We start from the raw sequence: 24,414 nt of genomic DNA, 5'->3' as shown, positions 1-24,414 counted from the left end.
ACTCAAAATAACTAGCAGGCGTTCTTACCAGAGTTAATGAATTTATTCATTCTTTTATTGAGACTCCCCCTTTTGCACACGTGTATGCATGTGTGGGACACACACACACACACACACACACACAGGACCTGCGATGTTTGGTTTCCCATTACCTGTCAGAGTCCTCCCCCCTTCACTGAAGCCAGGAGCTCCAGCTGAGGGGCTCGAGGACAGGTAACGGAGCACACCCAAGTCCACAGCAGACAGCATCCCAGCATTGTTCACCGGGACCCCAGGCAGACAGAAGCCTCCAGTTTCTCCCCAGGGGCACTTCAGGAAAAACTTCTTCAAACACTGAGCCTTAGCATCTCTCCTCAAATACTGTCTTTGAACGTCAGACTCCTAAGTACAGAGTGGCATATTTTCCTTGCCCCGAAAGAGGTGCCGGGCTCTGCGTGCCTCCCGCTCCTGCCCTGCCTTCCTGCGCCCACCTGCTGTGAGGCCTCCACACCTCACACTCAGGCCTGGGGTCCCAGCTCTGGGGCCTCCCAAGCTTGGGGGCCCTGCTGCCCAGGGGCCCGGCCACGCAGTCCCAGAGACTCCTCTGCCGTAGCTCTCCCACTGACGGCAGCGCCGAAGTGAGAGCTCAGGATTTCAGACTTTTCTCCCAGCTGAATGCTGTTAGATTTCCCACCACACATTTCTATCCTTTCCAAAAATGATCTGAGGTGGCTTTCAGGTATGTTTGGTCCTCAGGACCCTTGTCTGCAGGATAGCAGCTCACCACATCAAAGGAATGCCAGGCTACCCAGCTGATGGCCCAGCCCTCCAACCCCCCAGCCTGGCCACAGCCCTTTTCCAACAGGGGCTCCGGCCTCTCCACCACCTCGCACCGCCCCCTCCCCTGGGACCAGCCCTCTCCAACCACTGTCTCTTGGCCCAGGTGCTCCTTCTGTGTATCCTCACAGCCCTGGGCAGACCTCTACTAAGCCTTTTCATTGCACAGGACCATCCTGTTTACTAATCTGTCACTCTCACTAATCATCAAGCCCCTTGGTGGCTAGGGCACCTGTGCAATTTACCTTTGTTAATCTCAGATGCTTGGCACCTAACAGGTGCAAAATCAATGCTGGATGATTGGATGACTGCATGATGGAGACTCAAGAACACTCTGTCACTAGCTCCTGGGAAGGGGCTGTGGATTCTTGCTGGGATAGAACATGGCCAGAGGGTCAGAGAGAGAAAATTAAGGGGGATGCCCAGGGATCAAGAGGTCTACATTTATTTTATCTTATGATTTTATTTATCTATTAGAGACACACACACACAGAGGAGAGAGAGAGAGAGAGAGAGAGAGAGAGAGAGGCTTCATGCAGGGAGCCCGACGTGGGACTCGATCTCGGGTCTCCAGGATCGCGCCCTGGACCAAAGGCAGGCGCTAAACTGCTGAGCCACTGAAGCTGCCCAAGGTCTACATTTAAAGGCAAACATTTCACACATGAACAGATGCATATATACAGACACTCGTGTACACACACACTCCCTTTGCTCAACACCCTGAGTCTGGGGAGGCCCTAGGGCACCTCCAGCTCCACACTGTCCCAGCCAGAGTTCGTCTGAAGTTCTTGGAAGAAGAGCTGTCTCTGGAGGCTTCTCAGGCTCTCCAGATCCTCAGGAGAGAGCTGCTTGGCCGATTTTCCCAGGTCCTGCTCTGCTTCTTCTTCCTCCATTTCCATAAGTCCTTCAGGGGGCTGCGGGGAGCTCCTGGAGATATACCCCTGGTCGGACTGTACCGACTGCCGCTGCTCCTCCTCGTAGGGTGTGCGGAAGTCTTTGAGGGCCACTGCGGCTCTGTCCCACCCCTCCTGGGCCTGGCAGCTCAGGCTCTGTTCTAAGAGGGAGAACATCAAACCTTCGAGCTGCTCCCTTACGTCTTCTGGTAGGTAGCTGGGTGATGCCATCGGGGTCCTGCAGAGGGGAGGCTCCTCCGAGTCCATGGGGAGGCAGAGGACGCTGTTGCGCCAAGGGCCACAACCCTCCAACAGCGGGCAGGCCTCATCTCCCTCCACCACGGCCAACCGGCCAGCTGTGCTGCTCTCAACGGTGTGAGGGACAGGTTCCACCGCCTGAGCGGAAGGGACCTCTTTCACTGGGAACACCACAGTTTGCAGGGTCTGGGCCATCAGCTCTCCCTGGGGCTGAAGTTGAGGTTCAAGTCTTGACGGTCCTCTTCCTTCCTCACCGACAAGCAGATCTATCACCAGGCAGCCCTCAGGGGCAGGTTCATGCACCAGGGGCTTCTGCTTGACGATCCCTCTTCCTGGTGGCAGCAGTGGCTCTTCAAACACCTCTTCGTCCAGGGACGGGAGGTCCTGGTCATCTGCTGAGCCCAGGTTCTCACGCTCAAACCAATCAGGGCACCGAACCTGCCATTCCCGGAACCGCTCCACAGCCTCCTTGAGCTGCCAGCCACTGGGGCTCTGCAGGTAGTTCTCACCTGTGAGTTCCCCAACACGGTGCATCCGGCCAGGCTCAAACATCTCCAGATCTTGTATCCGGAAGTAAACTTCCTCAAATTTGTCCATGAGTGGGTACCTGGAAGTGATGTTGAAGAGGTCAGGGATATCGCTCTCGCTGCTGATGTCACGGAAGTAGCAGATGATGTAGGTGCCGAAGCAGGCTGGTTTCTTGAAGTCTGGCAGGATCATGTTCATGGCTGCTGTGAAAAGGTCCCCCGAGGGCTTCCAGCGGTCACACCGAAGCTGGACGGCGGGCTCCTCCCAGCCGAGGATGGCCTGCCACTTGGCCCGGGTGCCTCGCGAGCACAGGATTATGATCTTGGAGTTGGTCTCTACCATCTCCTGTTTCTGGCGGCCCACCCAGGTCATGACCCCCACCTCTGAGATGACCTGCTCCTCCAGCAGGTCAAGGGCCACCTCAGTGCCACAGACAGTGAGCAGGAACTGGGCGAACTTAAGGACCACATCCACGTAGAGGGGGTGGTCAGCAGAGTAGACAATCCAGACCTTCCTGGGCTTCAGGGGTGGAGGGGTCAGGCTGGTCTTGGGCTGGATATCTGAGAGAAAGAAGGAAAGCAGGAAAGCCAGGCCCACAGGTTCAGGTGTGCACCTGTGCTCATCCTCAAACCACAGGCCAAGGGCAGCACTCCTAGCTGGGCAGCCCAGGGGGCAGCCTGGATTAGGCACACACTGGCTCCCTAGTGTAAGTGATACAACCAAGGCCTCAGAATAAGCCAAATGTTGCTATTTCACTCATTCTGGCTGCCTGCAAAGAATCACAGTCTGATGCCTTATGGGAGGGTGAATTTCTTTCTCAAGATTCCTATCTGTCTTTTAGCCTGTACTTTAATTATTGTAATTAAAAAGAAAAAAGGTCCAAAGGTCTGCCTTTGCAATACAAACCTGTTCTAGGTAGGAACTCTTTTCATAAAAGATGGTGCCCTTCCCTTCTTTGCTTGTCCAGGTGATTTCAAACATATTATCCTAGCCTCACCATTTGCGGTCCCCTCTGTGTGGGGTCCCAGAAGGTAGGTCCTCCCTGGTGAGGCCTCCTGAAGGAAGCCAGGAGCTAAACCGCAGGAGAGCCCTCCGTTATGCCTCCCACAGCAACACTCACCAAACCCAGCCCACCCACACCAGGAAACACTGACCTGTGTATTTACTGTCATTACCGTATTTTTCACAATGAGACCCTGAAAGAAAAAAAAAAAATACTGAAGCAGCTTTTTTGGAAGAGAAATAGGGATCAATTTGCTGGGGCTTGTGACGGGATGCTGTCCCACCCCGACACAGGGCAGGCCCTGCACTGTGAGGGGCCGCCAGGTGTGAGCGCCAGGTGTGCCGGGGATGGCTGTGAGGCCTGGGAGAGTTACTGGTATGTCTGAAGCTCAGCACCCTCCTCTGTGAGTGGGTCTGTACAGCAGGGATTCAGCGAGACTGTGTGCAGGGCCTGGCACACAGTACGTGCTGTCGGCAGGAGTCTCAAGCATTCTGCACTGCTCCTACAGTGGTGACCTCTCCTGCCCCCGAGGAAATGCCCCGTGCAGGGAAGGCCCCCAGAAGCGTCCTTGCACAGGCCTATGACACAGCTTCAGACACTGCCTGCTTATGACACTTCCTCCTAGTATTTTTGGCGCGAGGAGGGAAACAACGTTCTTGTGCAAGTGCTCCCTCAGAGATACAAAGAAGGAACCTGCGGTGTAGGAGGCCGTCCCTCAGTGACGTGGCAGGATGGACAGAACCCACGGATGGCCAAATAAGACCCCAAGAGCCTGAGTCCCGATTTCCACCTTCTGGGCCTTGTCCAGAACTACCAGAAGACCGTGGGACGAGCATCCTCTTCTTCAGCCCGTGGTGCGGGGCACTCCGAAAGAAGGCCGGAAGTGCAAAGGCAGAAATGAAGCAGAGGGCCCCGCTGGCATCTAGAGCGAGTTTTAGTTTATAAAGCACTCATGGGGCACCTGGGTGGCACATCGGTTAAGCGTCAGACTCCTGGTTTTTGTTCAGGTCGTGATCTCAGGGTCAGAAGGTGGAGCCCGTGGGGGGCCTGGTGCTCAGTGGGGGGTCTGCTGGAGAGTCTCCTCCTGCTCCTCCCCCACTCTCTAAACTAAATACATCTTCAAAGTGCTCCCAGAGATGTGAACTTCCCTGACCCTGTTAACAGCCCTGCGGAGAAGGGTCCTCTCTGGGGGTCTTCCAATGCCTGGTGCGGTACTCCTCCCCTCGAATGATAATTCATGATGATCCATACTGAATGCTGACTAAGCCGTCAGTGTGGAAACTGCTCTCAGGCCATTGAAGGAAGGGCCCAGGGCTGTGGAGGGCCGTGGAGGGCCGAGCCCCGAAGCCAAAGGCCCATGGGCTCTCCTGCTCAGAATGTGACCAGCGAGGGCTGCAGGGAGAGGGAGTGGGTACTTATGGGCACCCCCTAGGCAGCCCCTCCAGTGGCTGTACCATTTAATCCTCATCACAACCTTGAGAGGGAGGCATTATCACCCCATTTGACAGAAGACAAAACCAAATCTAGGGTTTGTTAAGCAATCTGCCTCTGTCTGCAAAGCAGGGAGGCAGAGCTCAGAGCCCACCCAGAACCTTCTCTCTCACATCATGCTGTCCCTCACTGTTCTCCCCGACTGACGTACGAGCCTGGGGGCTGCAGGATGAGCTCCTTCAGGTTCTCCCATCTGCCTGGCTGATCATGTCTGATGCAGGGAAACCCTTTCCTAGCAACTTCCATCCAGTCTGTTTTAATACTATTGATTTCAGTAGCAATAAACATAATTGTGGCTGACATATGTCGAGCAAATACATGCCAGGCTCTATGCTAAGAATCCATGTATGTTATTTTGTGTGATCCTTATATTCATCTTATGATGTGGGTATCTTTATAATTCCCATTTTATAAAAGAGGAACCCGAGGCTCAGAGAATGAAGTAATTTGCCCAGGTAGTAAGTGCTGGAGCTGGTATCTGAGCCCAGGTCAGCCTTCCTGCAGGCTGACCCCTCGACCACCGAGCTTGCCGTGGCCTGAGAGAGCCAGTGTCAGGACTTCATCTGAGATGGGAGGGCTGGCACTCAAGGGTGCCCTCTGAGCACAGCCTCACAGAGACGGGAGCGGAAAGAAGAGGACACAGGGAGCAAGGGGGACAGAGGAGCAAACCCCATGATGCGCCCCCACAGCCCCTGCCCCTTACCGGGTAGCCTCCAGGCCATGCAAACGATCAGCAGGATGACAGAACCCACCAGCAGGATGGCGATGCCCGTGATGAACCCATAAGCCCACAGGGGTATGTAGTCTGTGGGGGGCGGAACAGTATAGTGAGGCGGCTGAAGTGGCCCGCTACAGCAGCCCGGAGGTCCCCAGCGCAGCTGCCTGGCCCCCGGGCTGTCCTCTCTGGCCTGTGCCACGGCCCCCGGGCTGGCCTCTGGGTTCAGCCTTGTCTGCCTGGCTCCCGAGAGGCTTAGGCAGGAACTTCTGATGTGGCCTGAGGAATGGCCCCTGGGGAAGGACAGGAAGGATGGCTGGGCTTACCCGCAATGGAGACTGCAATGAGAACAAAGGGAAACAGTGTTCTTCATTATTAGCAGTTACTACAAAACCCATTGCCAACATCCACCCCGGCCCTCCACTGAGCGCTCCAGGCACCTGCTAAACTTCATGACAACATCTCCATGCAGCAGCCGGTTGTTGGTCTACTGAGAGACGCCCCAACTCCCACCCAGGAGGCCAGCCTCTCCTCTAGGCTGATGTGATGCCTGCGGCTCTCTGCCCCGCTTCTGAGTGAAAAGGCAGCCGTGGCGCAGGGGGCAGGAATGGGCTTGGGGTCAGAACCCAGAGCGCTGCCACTTCCATGGTGTGTGATCTTGGACGACTTACTGGACATCTCTGTGCCTCTATTTCCTCATCTATGAGCTGGGGGAGGGATGCTCTCCTTCATGGTATGAGGGGTTACCATTTGTGAGGATTAGAAGCAAACATGGTAAAGCACTCATGCTCTGTGGCCCAGACTGGAACTCTCGGATAATTACAGTTTTTTAGTCACAGAAGTTGAGGATCAGAAAGGTTAAGTATTTTGCCCACGGCTGCACAGCTAAGGACAGGCAGTCAAGAGTCCAACCCAGGAGTGTCTCCACAGCCCCACATTGCAGGCCTGAATACCTCCAAGGAAAATTAAAGCCCGCCCCCACCCTTAGAACCAAGTCAGGATTCAGCTCAAGTCAAGGAATGACCTTCATTCACTCTCCTCCCTAAAATGCCTCAAAGCAGCGATAGACTTCCTACCTGGAGCATCTGGAATCTCTGGGCAGGGAACAGTCACGGAGTGTCTGAGACAGTCGTTGAGACAGCTACTGAAGAAAGGCTGGATCTGGGAGAGTGGTGAGAGCAGGGCAGAGTGGGACCCTGAGACATTGGGTGGGGGGCTTGGGCCCTCTCCACTACTGCTTCCTTGCCAGCATAGGCAACAGACCCTGGCCAGCTACCCCAGGATCTCCACCTGCCTCCCAGGAAGGTGGCCTATTGCTACAGGGGGCCAAAAAAGCCCTGTCCAGGGGAGGCCTGGAGTATGGGGCCAGGAAAGGCAGAGATGCCGTCTCTGCAGGCAGGGAACCCTGGGGGACCAGGGAGCCAGGTCCTCGGAGAGAGCACGGGTCCTTGAGCTGGCGCCTTCCTTACTGTGTCCCCCAGGAGGAGTGCCCACCTGTGCAGGTGCTCCCACACTTGCGTGCACCACATTCACCCACCTGTACTTGGTGGCGGCAGCACCAATTAGAGCTTGACCCGGTGAGCATGATGTTGGCCCGCTGATGGTGTTCCTTGAGTGTGGGCTATAGGGAGGGGAGAGAGTGGGTCAGGCTGGCTGGGCACGAGCTGCCCACCTCCCCCAGGAAGGCTGTCCCCAGAAAGGCTCCCCAGGCTTTCATTCCAGAAAAGAAGACATTTCCCTGGGGCAACCGGCTCGTTGTTGGCTTGGGAACACATTTAGTGACTGGCATTTCTCTCTTTGCTTTGGCTGCTAGGGACCGTGGAGACAAGTCTGTGTTCATAAGCCAAAGGCCAGACACATGGTTTCTGCAGTAGCCCCATGCTGGCTTCATATTGTTTCATCTTTATTCCCCCTTTGTCTTAATATCTTAAAACTCTTCAGATCCTTTTTGCAACAGGTGGAATAAGAAAACAGAACCAGGGAGACTGTGGGGAAGGAGGAACTAGAAGGATGGGGGAGGTGAGCAAGGCAGAGATCAGACTAGACGAGCCAAAGGAAAGATCCAGCACTGACCTGCCTGGACACCACCATCAGAAGGAAAGGACAGGAGCAGAGCAACGCAGAACTGGGAGCAGCCAGACACAGTACCTGGCCAGGCTCCGGGCAGCAGTTCTGTCAGGACCCGAGGAGGCAGTAGCACAGAGCTACGGACGGGACTCAGGACAGGGCCGGCCTTACCTCGGGCACCATCAGGACACGATGGAAGCAGCTCCGATTCTCCGTGTGGGGAAAACTGGTCAGCAGGATCTGGTATTGGGCAGACTCATTCCACAGGGTGAAGTGTACCTGCAGCTGGTGGGCCTCCAGGGCCTCTGCTGTGATGTTGGGGTCCCACAGGCTGCCTGGCCAGGGTGCAGACCCGGATAGAGCGGGAGGGAGGGTGAGCGTGTGTGTGTGTGTGTGCGCGCACATCCGAGTCAAGACCCCCACCACAAGGCTGCCGGCGTCGTTACCTGAGCTCACACACGGTGTGGTCATCCTCATCCTGGGGTCCTCGCAGCCTGCCAACCCAGAAGAAGGGGAAACCACTGAGCCTCTGTCTTAGAAAGTCTGCCTTTTCAGACTCCTGACACCATAGATAACAAGCTCTTTCCTTCTGGGGAGTCTGTTCAAAGGTGGTCCCTTCAAAGTTCAAAGGACCGACCTGCTGCCCCAGCCGGAGGCCCCACAGAACCGGGTATTGACCTGGCTGTGCCACACCTCCTCTCTCAGAGAACCTCCCAGACTCAACTGCATGCCCCCTGAGCTTGCTTTGAGGGAGAGTTTCAGCCCACTCCAACTCCCCCCTACCCTGCCCCCATCAGCTTTCTCTGCAGCTGGCCTCTGATTCTTGACACGGGCAGAAATACTTTGTCCCCTCATGGCAGCATTTCTCACTTTCCTATATACTTCACCACAGGTAGTTTCTGATCCAGTTGGTCTGGGGTGGGTCCGTGAAAATCTGCATTTCTAACAAGCTCCCAGATAATTCAATGATGCCTCCACAGGCGTGGAGAAGGCCTTGAGGACCACAGCTCCACAGACACCTCCCTGAACTCTCCTCCCCAGTGGCCTTGACTATAACATTTTCACTTTGGTTTAAGAAGACATGTGACAGGTAGGACTTGCCATAGAGGAATAGGGCCTGAGTGGGTCTACTATAGGAACAAGGGAGGGGACTGGGGACACTCACTCATTTGACAAGCACTTGCTGAGCACCCAATATGTGCCAGGCACAGGTTTAGGCACCAGAGACAGACTGGTGAATAAGGTAGAGCCCTTGCCCTCTGGAGAGCACATTCCAGTAGAAGAGACCAAAGAAAACAAAGGCATAATGTAACGTCACAAAAATATCACGACAACGTGTCAGGCAGTGACAGGGTAAGCAGGCAGTGTGTGTCCATGTGTGTGTGCACGTGTGTGCATGTGTGTGTGCATGTGCAGAGTGCTCCAGGAATGAAGAAGGCTGTCATCATCCCTAACAGTTCCTGCTAGCGGTTCCTGAATGCCTACTCTATGCAAGGCAGTGAGGCTCTGGAGCTCGCATGGATGGGTATAGGTCACAGACCCGGTCCTCACGGGGGCTGCGGCTCCAGACGCAGTTGGCTTCAAACAATGGGAAATGTAGGTCATGGCTGCATGCTGAGGAAGACAGAGAACTGGAAGGCACACAGACATAAAATGATGTTTTGGAAGACAAACCCAGCAGTTTTCCCAGGCAGGATGGATTACAGGGGGAAGAGGAGACGGTGTCGCACACAGGATGGTGGTAGAGAAATGCAGGTAGGATGTAGTGTAAAGACAGAAAAGCCAGGCAGGGCAGGCGGGGAATGAAACAGACAAAGGTGCAGAGCAAGGTGATGGGAGCTGGGACAAGGCTCGAAGCAAGGGTTAAACTCTCCTGAGAACAGCTTGTCTTCCTGACGCTTCCTGGGCAAGAACTTCCCGACCACCTCCGAAGGAGCCACATGCTGACAATGCAGCCACAGCCCAGCTGAGCAGGGAGGCTGATGTCTGAGCTACCTGCTGGTTTCTTCTCAAAGAGGAAGAGCTGAGTGGTGGAAGGAATGGCTTGGAGGGCACTCTTACCAGGTACGAGGAAATTCTTGGACTGGTGGTTTGGGTCCCCGTCAGGGATGGGTTTGGGCAGGTGGTGGACAGTCACCTCATACTCCTGGCCAGGTTCTACCACAAAGTGGCTGAAGGTAAAATGCCACTGAAGAGAGGGAGGAAGGGGAGGTTGGACAGGTCACACACAGCTCTTACCCAGTGGCGTGTGCCCAAGAAGTCCACCACCTGCTACCTCCTGGAAGGTCAGTGACGAGGAAGAAAATAACCCTCACAGCAAGATCCAGCATCAGGGTAGGTGCATCTTTACCCTCGGTTTCCTCTGGTCTTTGCTGTCTACCTAAAAACCCTGGGTCTGGCTTCATCAGTAGGCAGTAGCGTCACATATGGCACAACGAGGGGAAAGCCAGTCCTCCTCTGGGTCAGCCCTCTCAGATTCCAGGACGATGGTGTCAGGGAGCTGAACCAGAGGATTCGGGGCTATTGGGAGAGCTAACACACCACGGGCAGTTAAAAGCCATTTGTTAAGTGACTCTTCCTCCTTAAATGGCAAAGCCAGGATCTCTTGAGAATGTTCTGGAGCTCAAAAGGGCAGAGGGAGGGCTACAGACCCCACTCACCCTGAGCCTGCAGACACGTTCGTTGCAGAGACAACAGAAGGTGAGAGGGTATTTTCTGGATGGTGCAGATGACATATATTGATTCCAATTCCCATTCTAATTTGCCTGGGGGTAGATGGGGTGGGGGCCCTTTGCTTTTAAGCTGATCTAGGCACCTGGGCCTCACCATCCACTAGCAGTCAAGTTTGGGATCATCATTAAGTATAGGGGAAGGGACCTATCTTGGCTGAGTGTGTTTGTGGAGATCTGCAAACAGGCACTTTTGCAGATTACAACAGGCAGTTTTCAAACTGGACCTTGCCCCAGAGTTACTTGGTAGGCCGGTTAAACACAGATTGCTGGGTCCTGCCCTCAGAGTTTCTGATTCTGGAACTCTGAGGTGGGGCCCTGGATACTACCTTTCTAACCGGTTCGCAGGGGGGTCCTGGGACCACAGTCCGTGATTCGATGCTTTAAACAAAGGAGATGAGAATCAACATATGACTACTGGGCAGCCAGAAGCAAAGTAAATGGAAAGGGCTGCACACTCCTTTGAGTGTGCCCCAGCCAGTACAGCGCTCTGGTCTGGGCAGAGCTGTTCCTCCTGGAGGCAGGCCCCAGATCACTCTGGGTTACAAAGAAGGAGGCAGGAAAGGGGGCCGTGGAAGTCCCTTTCCATGGGACTTACAACGAACAGTTAGGTAAAATCGGAAGCAAAGGCAGGGGTGGGCATGTCTGGAAAGCTTTCAAAAACCCTTCTGCTCCTCACTATTGTTGGAAGAACACAATCTACTCTGGGGCCGGCTGCTTACCCGCTTGTGATGATGCTTCAGTTTAGACAGAAACTCAAACTTGACACACACACGTTCATTGGTGTTCAGTTGCAGGACAGATAACTCTGCACCCTCCAGGAAGAGGATGCTGGCTGGAGGTCGGAGGGAGAAGAGGCGAACAGACTCAGATCAAAAACAGACAAACCACTGGGTGTGTCACTTCCCTGCCTGTCATGCTTACTCACTCTTAAGAGAAAATCTGCTCATGGTACCTAACCCTCCACTTCCTGTTCCTTCCAGCTCACTCTTGGGCCCACTGCTCAGCAGACACTTACTTCCCTGCTGGGCAAGGACCAGTGAAACTTCACACTGGGCCAGAGGCAAAGGCCGTGCTAGGGTGTTGGCATCATGGCCTGGGTGTCAACCCTGGCTGTCCCCGTGTGCCCTGGAGAGGCTGCGGTAGGCACCAGAGACTGGAGGCTGATAAGGAGGCTGACCTCCCTTAGGCCTTGGTCACACATGTGGGGCTGGCTCTTGTCAACTTCAACTCTCTATCCCTGAAGAGGTTTGGGGTAGGCGGGGGGGCGGTTGTTTTAAAAAATGCCAGCCCCTTGGTGTGGCTGGCTGGCTCAGTCAGTAGAGCAGGTGACTCTTGATCTTGGGGTCATGAGTTTGAGCCCCATGTTAGGTGTGGAGGTTACTTTAAAAAAATGCCAGCCCCTAAATCAAGGGACAAAGCACACTGGCCAATGTGCTACCATCTTCCAATAAATATTTGGTACTGCAGTCAGAGAATTAACCATCTGACTTTCTTTTCCAGGGTAGCAAGGATTCTAGGCTGAAGGAAGGAATGGTGGCTTGAGAAGAGACCATCGTGGGTTAATATCTAAATCACTAAAAACTTATTCATTTATTTCATGAAACAATGGAGGCTTTCAGCATGAAATCTGGACCCTTGTGTCTTGAGCACAGAACTAGGAGCCCAATTCTGAGTCTGGTGGGAGAGGGGGGTGGTCTAGCCTGTGGATTCACCTGGAGGTGGGTAGACCCTCCCGAGCCCCTCTGACATGCCCACTCACCGTCTGTCTGCAGGGTCCATCTGATGCCAATTATAGGCAATAGGTCTCCATGCTGGGTCTGTGCAAAGTCCAGGTGGACCTGGACATCTTTTGGGGATGAAGGAGTCAGATTTCGAGGGTGGATCCAGCTGTCATCCAGGCAGGTACCTGGAGCAAGAAAACACAGAAATCAGAGACCTGCATGCTCTGCAAGAACCTGAAGAAACTGCAAAAGAATGAGGTGTGCAAGCAAGATGCCCCAGCAGCGGCTCCAGAGAGCTAGACCTTGAACACCCAGGGGCCCGTGACCCTCAGCTCGGTTTATTACCCTGCCCCTGTCTTCCCCAGTTTGTCAGAGTCACTGCAAATCTTAGAGGTCTAAAGGGCACTTCAGGAGAGGAGACAAAGCAATGAAACTTGGTTTTGAGATAAAGCAGTGAAACAGGGCACAGGAAGGATGGGGTGGTGACAAAAGTTGATTTATTTTCTAAGCCAGGGCTCATCTCTAATTAGCACAGACACCTGAAGTATGTGCCTCCTTGAATTAAAACACAAAATAGGATCGACATCACAGATGTCTCTCACTTTTCAGTGATAAGCTTTGGCAAATCAGATCGTATCATAGACAAACACCAGGGCAGCACCCCAGACAATATTTTCAAAACCCAAAATAGCAATTCCGTTTCTCACTTTCTGACTTTTGCATAATGGGTATTCTTGATAAGAAACATAGGTGTATGCATCCTGGATTCTCAAGGACACCTCCCACTGAAAGGTGTAACCTTCACCCAGAGCCCAGGTGCAGGGGCGGCACTCCTGTCAGAGAGCAACATGAGGCTAGCACTTTATTAACAAGGCTACAACAGGAAGAGCAAAAACGGATGACTTACTATTCTTGACTGTGCAGTTTAGCCCCTGTGGAAAAAAGGAAGGAGGTAATTAGAGGCGTGAAGGAATGGCAATTCACAAGCCAGGCTCCCCATGCTTTCCCTGGCTCGTGCTCCAGGATAAAACGTACACGGCACCAACCTCAGTTTTGGGGGCCGCTCCTGGGGCAGGGAATCATCTCATCCTCTCACTTCTCCCAACCTGCCCATCCAGCGAAAAACAGGATGGCAGGTGGTGCACCGGACAACACGTAAAGGGCATTTTCTGGTAGCTGTTAATAGCCGGGAACTCCCCAGTTTTTTTTTTTTCTCCCCAGTTTTAAAAGATATGGAGAGGGCTCTCCAGGGGCATCCTGCTGAAAAGCCCTCCAGCTATCCTGGGGCTTCCTGCTGGCTAACAGCGCTGCAAGAAGGGGAACAAAACCCACAGCCCTGGGACAGGCTCAGCCAAGGAAGAGTCACCAACTGGTTACCAGCGCCCTTCGATGCTAGGCCCTGTTCTGGGTGACTCGGAGGTGATCTTTCACTAATCCTCACTCATGCTCAGGACAAACTGTGATCCTCAGCCCTGTTTTATAGATCAGGGAGCTGAAGCACAAATATTACCTGATGCTGCCTCCCACTTTGGTGGTATGTGTGAACTCTAGCCCAGGGGAGCTCGGGAGAGCCAAATTTAGAAGCCCTATTTACAAACATCAGAGAATGTAATCACTGGCTTAGGTTTGGCCAGCTGGCTCTACTCTGGAAGGCAGGCACACACATCCTTGGAACTGAGTCACCTACTCACCACTTACCAGCTAAGTGACTTTAGGCAAGATACCAAACATGGGCAGGCCTTGATTGCTTCAACTGTAAAATCAGAATAACCAGAGGTACCAAACTTCATAGCATTGCTGAGAATTCAATGAAACACATAAAGATCTAGGGGCAGGGAGTGCGCTGGCGGTGATAGTGTGTGGCTGGAGGAGGGAGCCCCTCACTTTCCACTTCTAATCTGTCTTACAAAAACTTTCAGAGTGGAAATGTATTTGTGTTAACTGTACAATTAAATAAAGTAATACAGTGCCCCCAGACTGTTAAACAGGCAGCTTACTAGAAGCCCTAAGGAAATCATTATGAGGAATTTTGTTGGCTGCAGTGCCCAGGGAATCATGTCAATTCCTGCTAACGACACAGTATTTGCCAGGGTCTGGCACCTAACGGCTGCTCTTTCATCACTGGCAGCCCTTCCTTAGAGCTTGGCACATAGTAAGCACTCAATAAATGGAAGCTCTTATTATAAGGGGTGACCTCCACATCCTCAGATTTGGCAGTGGAGCAAGGGAAGAACTCAGGCTCCGGTATTTCTAGTTAGCTAAACTGGAAAGGTAGACCAATCATGCCATGTGGAGTCGAAAGTCAGATGGTGAAGCAGATCAGGAATACAATTTTCAGGACAACAGAAGGATTTGGTATAGGGGTGTACACTGGGTGCTGGGGCCAGCCTCTCCCTCAGGAGGGAGTAGAGAGACAGGGTTAAAGATGGGAGAAGACGCTCTGCCACCTGGGTTCATTCACAAAGTGGATACAAGGATAACAGCCTTGAGCACGCTCCAGACTGACTCTAAGCATGGCATTGCGTCCATACCCTACTTTCTGGGACACTAGGTTCATGAGCCCCAATGAGCCATTGAAACCCAGAGAGGTTCTCCTCAAAGTTCAAAACGCACCGGCTGCCTCTGCTCACTCTAGTGCCACTCTGTTTCCTGACCAGTCAGGACATTAGCTTCCATGCACATGCTTGTTTCTTCTTCCACTGGAAACTCCTAGGACTGGGCCACAGAGGACAATAAACTGGTTCTTTTACCTTTAGATGGGAAGCTCTTCTAGGGAAGGAATACAGATACCATTTGGGTAGCCCCCCATTATTTCATGATAGCTACTCCAAAGCCATTGCAAGATGATGGACATGAGGAAAGACTCCTGTTTTCATGCAGACCAAGAGGAAGTTGGAAGGGTCTGAAAAGGCGGTTGGTTAACAATGATGTGGGTGGGTATCCTCTTCCTCCTGGAAGAGCTTGCCTTGTCACCTTTTGGTACTGTTTTTGGTCTTGGTTTTTCACAGTCATTATTATATGTAAGTATTTTCCTTCTATTATGGTTTTGCTTATAGTTTTTATTAAAATGGCTTTGGAACCTTATCAATGACCTCTCTAGCACTTATTTATATAGCTGTCAATTTTCTCCTTCAATTTATTGATGTAAATGAATTATATTGATAGATTTGCTGATAATGGACCAACTTCACAGTCTTGGGTGAGTAAATCCTACTTGTTAAATTTGCTAATATTTTATGTAGAATTGTTTGCCTGTATATTCATAAGTGAGACTTGTCTATAGTTTTTTCTCTCTCTCCCTCCTTTTTCTAAGGGGAGGGGGAAGTGGGTAGAGGGAGAGGCAGAGAGAATTCCCAGCACAGAGCCTGGACCTGGGGCTCCATTTCATGACCTGAGCCAAAATCAAGAATTGGATGCTTAAGTGACTGAGCCACCCAGGTGTCCCCATTTTTCTTTTTCTGTACATAATTTATCAAGTTTTAGAATTAAGCTTGTGCTATTTTAAAAAATGGGTTAACTTTCCCTCTTTTTCTGTGATATTGAATGCCCATGCATTCCCATGGCTGAATAATGTGAGATCTAGTTTGAATCCCAATGTCCATCAAGACAATGGTTACATATTCTACTATCTGCTATGGATTATTATGTAAAGATGAAAGAAAATTAGCTACATAGGGGTGCCTGGATGGCTTAGTCAGTTAGGTACCTGCCTTTAGCTCAGGTCATGATCTTAGGGTCCTGGGATGGAGCCCCACATCAGGCTCCCTGTTCACTGCGAAGCCTGTTTCTCCCTCTGTCCTTCCCCCTACTTGTTCTCTCTCTCTCTCTCTCAAATAAATAAATAAAATCTTAAAAAAAATGAAATAATTAGTTACATAGATTTCTATTGACCTGGAGTGATGCTTAAGATGTGTTGATGAGTGAGAAACATAAGTTGCAAAGAACTTCTTATCCTATGATCCAATTTCCTATGGAAATAAGTGATGAAAAAAACCCTTTCATATATCTACATATATTTGAATATGATTGAATAAGCATATAAAATATAAAAATACACAGACAGAAAGCAGGTCATTAACACATGGATTACTGGGGGTAAAGAGACAGAAGCAGAAGAGATGGAGAAAGGGAAGATGAGGGGACAAGATTTAAACAGAAGAGAAAAATATGCGTATCAGTGAAATATAGAATAACTCATTCCATTAGAGGTCATGGCATGTTGATCATGGACACACATTATCTTCTCCCCCTCCCCAAACCATAGGAAAGTTCTGGGAAAGAGAACACTTTTATAAATTTTCATGGACAAAGAGGAAGCATCAGTGGACAAAAGATGTGAACAAATTTTTAAAAGCCAAAGTAGAAGGAGGAATAAGCAACTGGCTCAGGCCAAGTGGAGGAACTTGCATCTGAGTGCTGCAGAAGGGAATAAGACAAGAGAGAAGCCAACAGAACCTTTTAAAGCATCAGGTCTTAAAGGTCTCACGTGTCCAGGGAGGTATAAACAAAGAAGCTGAGGGGGTATGGTTAAATGAAGGTCTGCATATAGAATTTTGGGAACCCTCACCTCTCTCTTCCTGCTCTGATCTCAGCCAAGCCCTGGAAAAGACCTCCAGATTCTGACATGTGAAAGTCCACTGACAGACAGGCATGTTCACCATTAGCCCAACCCCCTATAGTAAAGTCCAATGATCAATAAGCCTTATCTATACAGAGTATTTAATCAGCTTTTTAGGACCATATTCTTTAAACAAATTTTTTTTTAAATTAAGTTTCTCATTTTGGGATGCCTGGGTGGCTCAGTGGTTGAGTGTCTGCCTTTGGCTCAGGGCATGATCCCGGAGTCCTGGGACTGAGTCCTGCATTGGGCTCCCTGCATGGAGCCTGCTTCTCCCTCTGCCTGTGCCTCTCTCTCTGTGTCTCTCATGTCATAAATAAATAAAATCTTTAAAAAAATAAGTTTTTCATTTTAATTTCAGTATAGTTAAAATACAGTGTTATATTAGTTTCAGGTATACAATCATGATTGAACACTTCATTACATTAGTCAGTGCTCATCATGACTAGGACCTTATTCTTAAAATATTCTCAGACAGCCAAAGAGTATCAGATACTTAGGAAGGGCTTCCTGTAATGAAAAACAGATCAAAACATACAATTTTAAAAAAATGCTCTTGGAGGAAATGAAACAATGCTGGGGACAAAACAAATTAAAACAAAATTATAACAGTTTCAAAGAGATAAGAGCAGACGCTGACAAGGACAGGATACTGTGGCAAAATGAGCAAGGAGGGAATAAAAATGAACCTTGGAAATAAAAAATCTCAGAAGGGTTGGGCTGTAATTCAGGAAATTCCCCTGAAAGTAGAATAAACACAAACACAGCAGAGAAAATATATGAATATTAAGAGAATCAATTCAGGGAATCAAGGTATGATTAACTGGATTTCCAGAAGATTATACAGAAAACAGAAGAAATTAAAAAGGAAAGAAAACACTCCAGAACTAAAGGATACATATTTCTAAATTAAAAAGGTTCATTGAATGGCCTGGAAAAAAAAGCCCAGGCCAAGGCCCAACATCATGAAACTTCTGGAATACCAGGAATAAAAAAAAAAAAAAAAAAAACATCTAAATGTTTCTGTGTGTATGTGTGTGATAGGTGCCACACACAGAGAGTCAGAAAGACACTGGCATCCTTAGCATCTGTACTGTTTGCTAGAAGGCAACAAAACAATGCCCTCAAAACTCTCAGGGAAAATTATCTTTAACCTATGAGTTTTGTGACCAGCCAAATTAATCAAACAAGTGTGAGGACATATATGTGTGTATATATATATCCCTCATCTCCTTATACATTTTCTTAGGAAACTGCAGGAGGATATGTTCCAGCAAAATGAGGGAGGTAAACTCTGGGAAGAAAGACACAGGAGCCAGGACAGGATACCTAGTACAACAGGTGCCACAGGCCTAGACTGTAATCCATCCAGGCTGGAGCTGGAGAATTTGGGGTTCCAGGAGGGAGTTCTCTAGGGGGACGAAGGAATGGAACTGATGGAATATCTGATGTGTGGGGGAAAAGCAACACCTGACAAATATGATAGGAAAAAAAAAACTGGTTACATGGAAAAGTGTGGAGGAATTAAAGGAATTATCATCTCGGGAGGGAAAAGGAATTACACCAGGAAAGGAATATAATCAAAGTACACTTATCTGCCTCAGCAGTGAGGATTACTCGCTTGTTACAAACAGATGATGGGTTTCACTAGAATTGTGATGTAATTACAATGGGGACACGAGAGGAGACGCAGTGGAAGAAGAAATGTAAGAAATTAAAATTGTTATCTATTATGAGTCAATAGCTAATATCTAACGTTGACAAACCAAGAAAAACAATATAAGTACATCTAGAAATGTGGAGGCAAATGCCAGGAAAAAAAAAAACTAAAAGAAGTAAAAGTGATAATTTTTGGGAAAAAGTTTTAGGGAGTGGAGAGGGCTGGGACAGAGATCTGTTGGTTTGGGTTTTACTCTGGTATTTTAAAAAGATTTTATTATTTGAGAGAGAGTGAGTGGGCGTGCAGGTGCACAAAGGGGGAAGAGGCAGAGGGAGAGGGACAAGCAGACTCCCTGCTGAGCGCACAGTCCCACACAGGGCTCATTCTAGCACCCTGAGATCAAGACCTGAGCTGAAATCAAGAGTCAGATGCTTAACCAACTGAGCCACCCAGGTGGTGCTCCCCATTATCCCATCTTTACTGATCAAAAAACAGAGACACAGGGTGGACGGTGAAGTGGCCCAAGGCCCCACAGAGCTGACACTCATGTGACTTTTGCTCCAGAATCCATGCTCTGAATCACAGCTATACCACATGAATAATAAAAAGGACACCTACAACATGTAGGGCCAATATTCTCCATCCATAGCGGTGAAGATTAAAAAGAAGAAATTTACTTCACTGTGTCTACCTCCGTGCACTTGATAAACATTGAAAGTGTGGCCTCTGAAGTCAGAGACTGCTTTGATTTTCCGGGCAGCACTCACTAACTGTGTGGCCCTCTGCCAATCACCAGCCTCTCTAGAATGGCTCAGTCGGCTCAATAGTGCAGCCTGGTACGTTGTGAGTGTGTAATGAAGCTGTGCATGTTAACCCCCGTTCCAGGGCCTGGCACTGGGCTTCAGGGGAATGTTAGTGCCCTGGCACCTTCCAAAGCTAGTGCACATACTCTGGTGCTTTCACTTACCTACATCTTATGTGCTCTCCCCATCACCCCTGTGAGGGGACGGTCTTTAATAGGTGAGAACCCTGGCTCCTCAGTAGTGGAGTGACCCACCCAGGGCTGCAGAGCCGGTGAGTGGGGAAGGCTGACCTGGCATGACCTGGAGCCCAGGTCTTCTGACCTGGCATGTCCTCCCCGTTGCACAGCACTGCCATGTGCTGCTGGCTGCTACCTGATATTACAGTCTCTAGATGGTAGGCCTCCTGTGAGCAGTCAGAGGAAGAAGGCGGGTAGGATGGCCAAGGAATCTGTCAGCTATGTTGGTACCAGTGCCAGCAATGACCCTAGCCCTGACTGCCAGAATGCCTCTACATGTAAGAGCGTCCACAGAACACAGCTTTTCACAAGAGAAAAGAGGCATGGCCTCATGCCTTCGGCATGGCCACCCGAAGATAAGGGTTAAATCTAACAGTTGTTCCACCACAAGTCAAAACCACAAAGTGCTCAGGAAATAAAAGAATTTGTAAGACAACACACATCCCGTCTATAAAATTGTATGTTTAACACTCATCCTGACCAAATCCAAGTCACTGTCTTGCCATGAGCTTTCCTCTGGGCTAGCAGGTGTGGCTGGGGGAAGGGCCAACCAGGAGACCGCTCAGGCAAATGCAATTACTTATGGTCACTCCAATACTGATTTCTGTGGGGAACTCAAAGAGTCATCTAGGTTTTGAACCCAGGAAGCCAGAAAGAGCTCTATGCCTGGTCTCAGGTAATCACTGTTTTTTTTTTTTTTTTAATTTTATTTATTTATTCATGAGAGACACACACACACACAGAGGTACAGACACAGGCAGAGGGAGAAGTAGGCTCCATGCAGGGAGCCCGACATGGGACTCTATCCTGGGTCGCCAGGGTCACACCCTGGGCTGAAGGCAGCGCTAAACCGCTGAGCCACCCGGGCTGCTTTTGAAGCAGAGCTTGACATTCATTCACTCATTGCCCTGACTTTCATTCCACAAATATTTATCAAGCCCCTATATCCTGTGCTTGCATTGGTGGCCTAGGAACAGAACAAGCATGCAGAAGGCCCCTGTCTGTCTTGGGAGAGAGTCACTGAGCACTATCCAGGCTTTGGATAGGCATTTATATTCTGGAAAGTGGTACGGACACACTTTGTGATGGCACTTCCAGCTCTTCCACCGTGTAAGTGAGGAGACCCAGGCCTAGGCTGCCCAAGCTTGCAGAGATTCTAAGTGGTGAAGTCGGGATGCAATTGCAGGCCAAATTTGTGGCCTTCCCTCCCGTCACTATATTGTGCTGCATCCACTGAAATGCCAGTGGAGGCAGAGAAATCTGAAGGGTGTTGTTTCCTCCTTTTGAAGGGGACTAGTTCATGAAGCAGGCAAGCTGTGTGGAGGTGAGTGGGCCATGAGCTGGGTGTATATGTAAAGGCTAGGTGGGGAGAAGGAAGAATGTGGGAGATCACAGACAACTCTGGTTGATGTGTAACTCTCTGCAGCCCTGCCCCTGCTCATGACTCTCAGGAGTGCTTCCCACTGAGCAATTAAACTCTCACCCTCAGTCTAGCTTTGACACCAGGTCACCACGGAGTTCCACCTGCCTTTCTAGCTTCTCTCACTTCCCTACCATACACACCTTATCCTGCCCACCCAGGGGCCTTGGCTCAGCTCCCTTCTGCCACCTGGACTGTTCCACCATCTGTTTTGGAGGCTCTGACCACCCCTCAGGGCTGCCCAAATGTTTTATGTACCGTGAAGAACATCCCAGCTGGAAATAATTTCTCTTTTTTTTGGAATTCTGTATACTCTCTGGCTGCCTGAGAGCACTCGCTACAGGATGCCTCAGACCACACTGAGCACCTTCAAGCCTCTTCCCCTCCTAGAGGATTTAAGTTCCTGGACATCAGGGTCACAAGGGTGTTTCTTTATAGTTTCGTCCAGAGCAACAGTAGTTCCTTATATTTTGCAGGCTCCTGGCAAAGGGCCATCAAAATATGAACATGGAATTCTCTGGGTAGAATAGCTGATACCAAGTCTGTGGGAAGGATCTGCTGAGCGTATATCCCTTGCTTTGCCTAAAAGTGGGAGTCACGAGACTGTTTCCCAACATCTTTCACGTTAAAAAAAAAATTCCTGCTAAACAGTCACTCATCTTCCACCCTCTTGGCCAATCTTCCACAAAATTAGATAAGGAGAAATATCTCCTCGGTCGTTTCACATCCTCTGACTCAGATACGGGGTGAGAAGCAGTGTGGGGGGGGGGGGCGAGGAACCCGGACAGGGAGTGGAGACAGCGGGCAGCTTGGAGGGGAGAAGCGGAGGACGAGCACGGGAGCACGCTGTTCTGCTGCTGGTCCGTTTCCCTGTGAGGGGCCCGTCGGGCGGCTCCGTGGTTCCGCGAGCACAGCGGGGTGCAGACCGGGCCCCAGCGGTGGTGCTGGCGGGAGCTGGAAAGGCCGCGTCTTACCCCGCGCCCCGTCCCCAGGGCTTCGCCCTCGTCCCTCTGCAGAGGTGTCGGCTCGGCACCGCCCGGCGGCCTCGGCCCGCACGGCCCTCGGCCCGCACGGCCGTCGGGGCTCGCGCTCAGGGCTCCGGGCCCGCTGGGTCTGGGGGGCGGGGGCGGGGGCGGGGGCGGGGGCGGGGCCGAGGTCCAGCGGGTCCCGCGTCCGCAGGCCGGGGCTGGCGGGGCTCCTGGGGGGCAGCCTCGAGGACCGGGGCCCGCAGGGCGCACGGCGTGGAGGCCGCTGGTCCAGCCCCGGCTCCGGAAGGGCCCTCCCCGCCCCCTTCCAGCCGGCCCAGCGCCTCCCTCTGCCCCCTCGAACCCGGGGCCTCGCCGCCGCGCTCCCGCCTCCTGCCCCGGACGCCCGGCAGCGCGTCCCCCCCAAACCCTCCCTGCTCTTCGGCCCACCGCGCGGCCCCAGCGCTCCGAGCGTCCCCCGCGCCGCAGGTCCCCCTGAGCCCCGCACAGGCTTCCCGCGGGTCCCGCCGGGGCACCTCGCCCCCCCCCCCGTCCCCCGCAGGGTCCTCGGGCGCGGCGGGCCTCACCTCCTGGGCGCACGCTGGCGCCGGGTGGTCCAGGAGCCGCGGGGACGCGCGAGCCGGGGCCAGCGGGCTCAGGAGCAGGGCCAGCAGCAGCCGCCCCGGGGCGGACCCCGGGGGGACGGGCGGCCTGCGGCGCGGAGGCCCCATGGCCCGCACTGCCCGGGAGCGCCGGCGACCCGCGAGGGCCGCTGCGGGGCACGGGCCCGGGCCTTCCCCTTCCGCCCGGCAGCCGGGAGCCGCCCCGGCCCAGCCCGCTTCCGGCTTCCAGCCGTCCAGGGGCGGGCCGCGGGGCAGGGCCTCCGCCGCGACCGGGCCTCCCGGGCCGTGCGGCCGCTGCACGCTCCTCCCGCGCCCCGCGCCCGCGCCCCGCGCTGCCCCGCCCGGCCCCCCGGCCCGCCCCGCGCACCAGGCCCGGCTCCCGACGCTCTCCGCTCCCGCCTCGCCCACCCTGCGGCCGGCGGTCTCTCGGCCTCCTCGGCCCGCGCCCGTCCCCCGCCGCTGGGCCGCAGGAGGGGAAGCGCGAGCACCGTCGGCGCCCGCTCTGCGACCCCGAGCCCCGGCGGCGGGCGCCGGTCATGCACCGCCCCGCGCGCCCGCAGCGCCCCTGCGACCCGCCGCCGGACCAAGCCACCGGGCTCCCGGCTCCCGGCTCCCGGCTCCCGCCCCGACCACCGCGCCCCGCGGGGCGCCTCCGCAGCCCTCGCGTGCGCCCCACACCGTCCCCACCCCCCGCCCCGCCAGGCCCCGCGGAATCTAGACGCGCTTGGCTTTCCGCAGCGTTTCACGCTCCCCCGGGCGGGATGGAGCTGCCAGGCGGGCGGCGGAGGACCTCCTCCCGGCCCGAGCAGCCGCCGCCCGGGGCCGGCCACCGTCTCTGCGAGCGCCCGCCCGACAGCCGACAGCCGCGGCTCAGCTAGGCCTCAGGCTCCCTGGCCTCCGAACATCCTGAATTATTTCTAAAAGAGCTCGGGAAAGCTCTGCATCCTCTCACCCATGTGTAAGACGACACCTAAAACTTTTTTTTAAGGTTTTATGTATTCATGAGAGACACAGAGAGACAGAGACAGAGAGAGGCAGAGACACAGGCCGAGGGAGAAGCAGGCTCCCTGCTGGGAGGCCCTGTGGGACTCCAGGATCACGCCCTGGCCTGAAGACAGGCGCTCAACCACTGGCCACCCAGGTGTCCCCACACCTAAAACTTTTCATCCTCAACTTAAACGGATGTAGAGGATATAAATACTATTAAGATTTGACATTTGTAGCAGGGGGCTTCTGAGATGGCCCCATGATCCCAGTCCTGGTAGTCACATCCCTTTGTTACCTCTCTCCTTTTGAGTGTGGGCTGAGCCTGGAGCCTTGGTTCCAAAAACAGAATGCGACTAGACTAAGACAAAGGGGATGGGATGTCACTTAGAGGATTAGGCTACAAAGAGACCACAGCTTCTGGTTAGCCTCTTTCTGGGTTGCTGTGAGCTGCCCTATGGAGAGGTCCAAGTGTCAAGGAGCCGAGAAGAGCCTCTGGCCAACAGTCAGTAAGAAACTGAAGTCCTCCTTTCATAATTATTAATATATAATTGATCAAAATAATGTAAACACGACACAGGATTGATAAAGTAATTTTTTAAAAAAGATTTATTTATATATTCATGATAGACACACAGAGAGAGAGAGAGAGGCAGAGACACAGGCAGAGGGAGAAGCAGGCTCCATGCCCGGAGCCCGACATGGGACTCAATCCCAGGACTCCAGGACAGCACCCTGGGCCAAAGGCAGGCGCTAAACCGCTGAGCCACCCAGGGATCCCCAATAAAGTAATTATTAAACATAATAATAAACTGTTATTTGAAATTCACTTCTTATGAAATCAATAGTTTTTTCCCTCATGTATCTGTGGACAAATACTG

At 52.3% G+C, this 24,414-nt stretch overlaps 1 protein-coding gene across 3 annotated transcripts; it reads right to left on the bottom strand.

Annotated features, from left to right (window-relative positions):
* Positions 1-1,259: 1,259 nt before the first annotated feature.
* IL17RA (interleukin 17 receptor A) lies at positions 1,260-22,672 on the bottom strand. 3 transcript variants are annotated; one of them, XM_072799626.1, is made up of 13 exons: positions 22,514-22,672; positions 13,132-13,156; positions 12,263-12,409; positions 11,223-11,335; positions 9,833-9,959; positions 8,218-8,265; positions 7,943-8,106; positions 7,242-7,325; positions 6,781-6,865; positions 6,031-6,042; positions 5,693-5,794; positions 3,650-3,691; positions 1,260-3,055 (listed from the first exon to the last, which is right to left on the bottom strand). In XM_072799626.1, exons 1-13 carry the CDS (start codon positions 22,655-22,657, stop codon positions 1,554-1,556), a joined length of 2,595 nt encoding a protein of 864 aa, XP_072655727.1. In that variant the 5' UTR covers positions 22,658-22,672; the 3' UTR covers positions 1,260-1,553. The 3 variants fall into 3 exon arrangements, with proteins under 3 accessions (XP_072655727.1, XP_072655729.1, XP_072655728.1); XM_072799628.1 differs by lacking the exon at positions 5,693-5,794; XM_072799627.1 differs by lacking the exon at positions 6,031-6,042.
* Positions 22,673-24,414: the final 1,742 nt, after the last annotated feature.

Source organism: Canis lupus, chromosome 25 (genome assembly GCF_048164855.1).
Source record: "Canis lupus baileyi chromosome 25, mCanLup2.hap1, whole genome shotgun sequence".
Classification (NCBI taxonomy): Eukaryota; Metazoa; Chordata; class Mammalia; order Carnivora; family Canidae; genus Canis; species Canis lupus.
This window is presented reverse-complemented; position numbering and strand designations above follow the sequence as displayed.

What these genes read in the sequence shown, in the direction of transcription:
- IL17RA (XM_072799626.1), bottom strand. Translation starts at nt 22,657, where the DNA reads ATGGGGCCTCCGCGCCGCAGGCCGCCCGTCCCCCCGGGGTCCGCCCCG. An exon ending in CACACCGTGTGTGAGCTCAG is followed by an intron (nt 8,107 to 8,217) that starts GTAACGACGCCG and finishes CACCCTGGCCAG; the next exon opens with GCAGCCTGTGGGACCCCAAC. An exon ending in GTGTCCTGATGGTGCCCGAG is followed by an intron (nt 7,326 to 7,942) that starts GTAAGGCCGGCC and finishes CCCTCCCTATAG; the next exon opens with CCCACACTCAAGGAACACCA.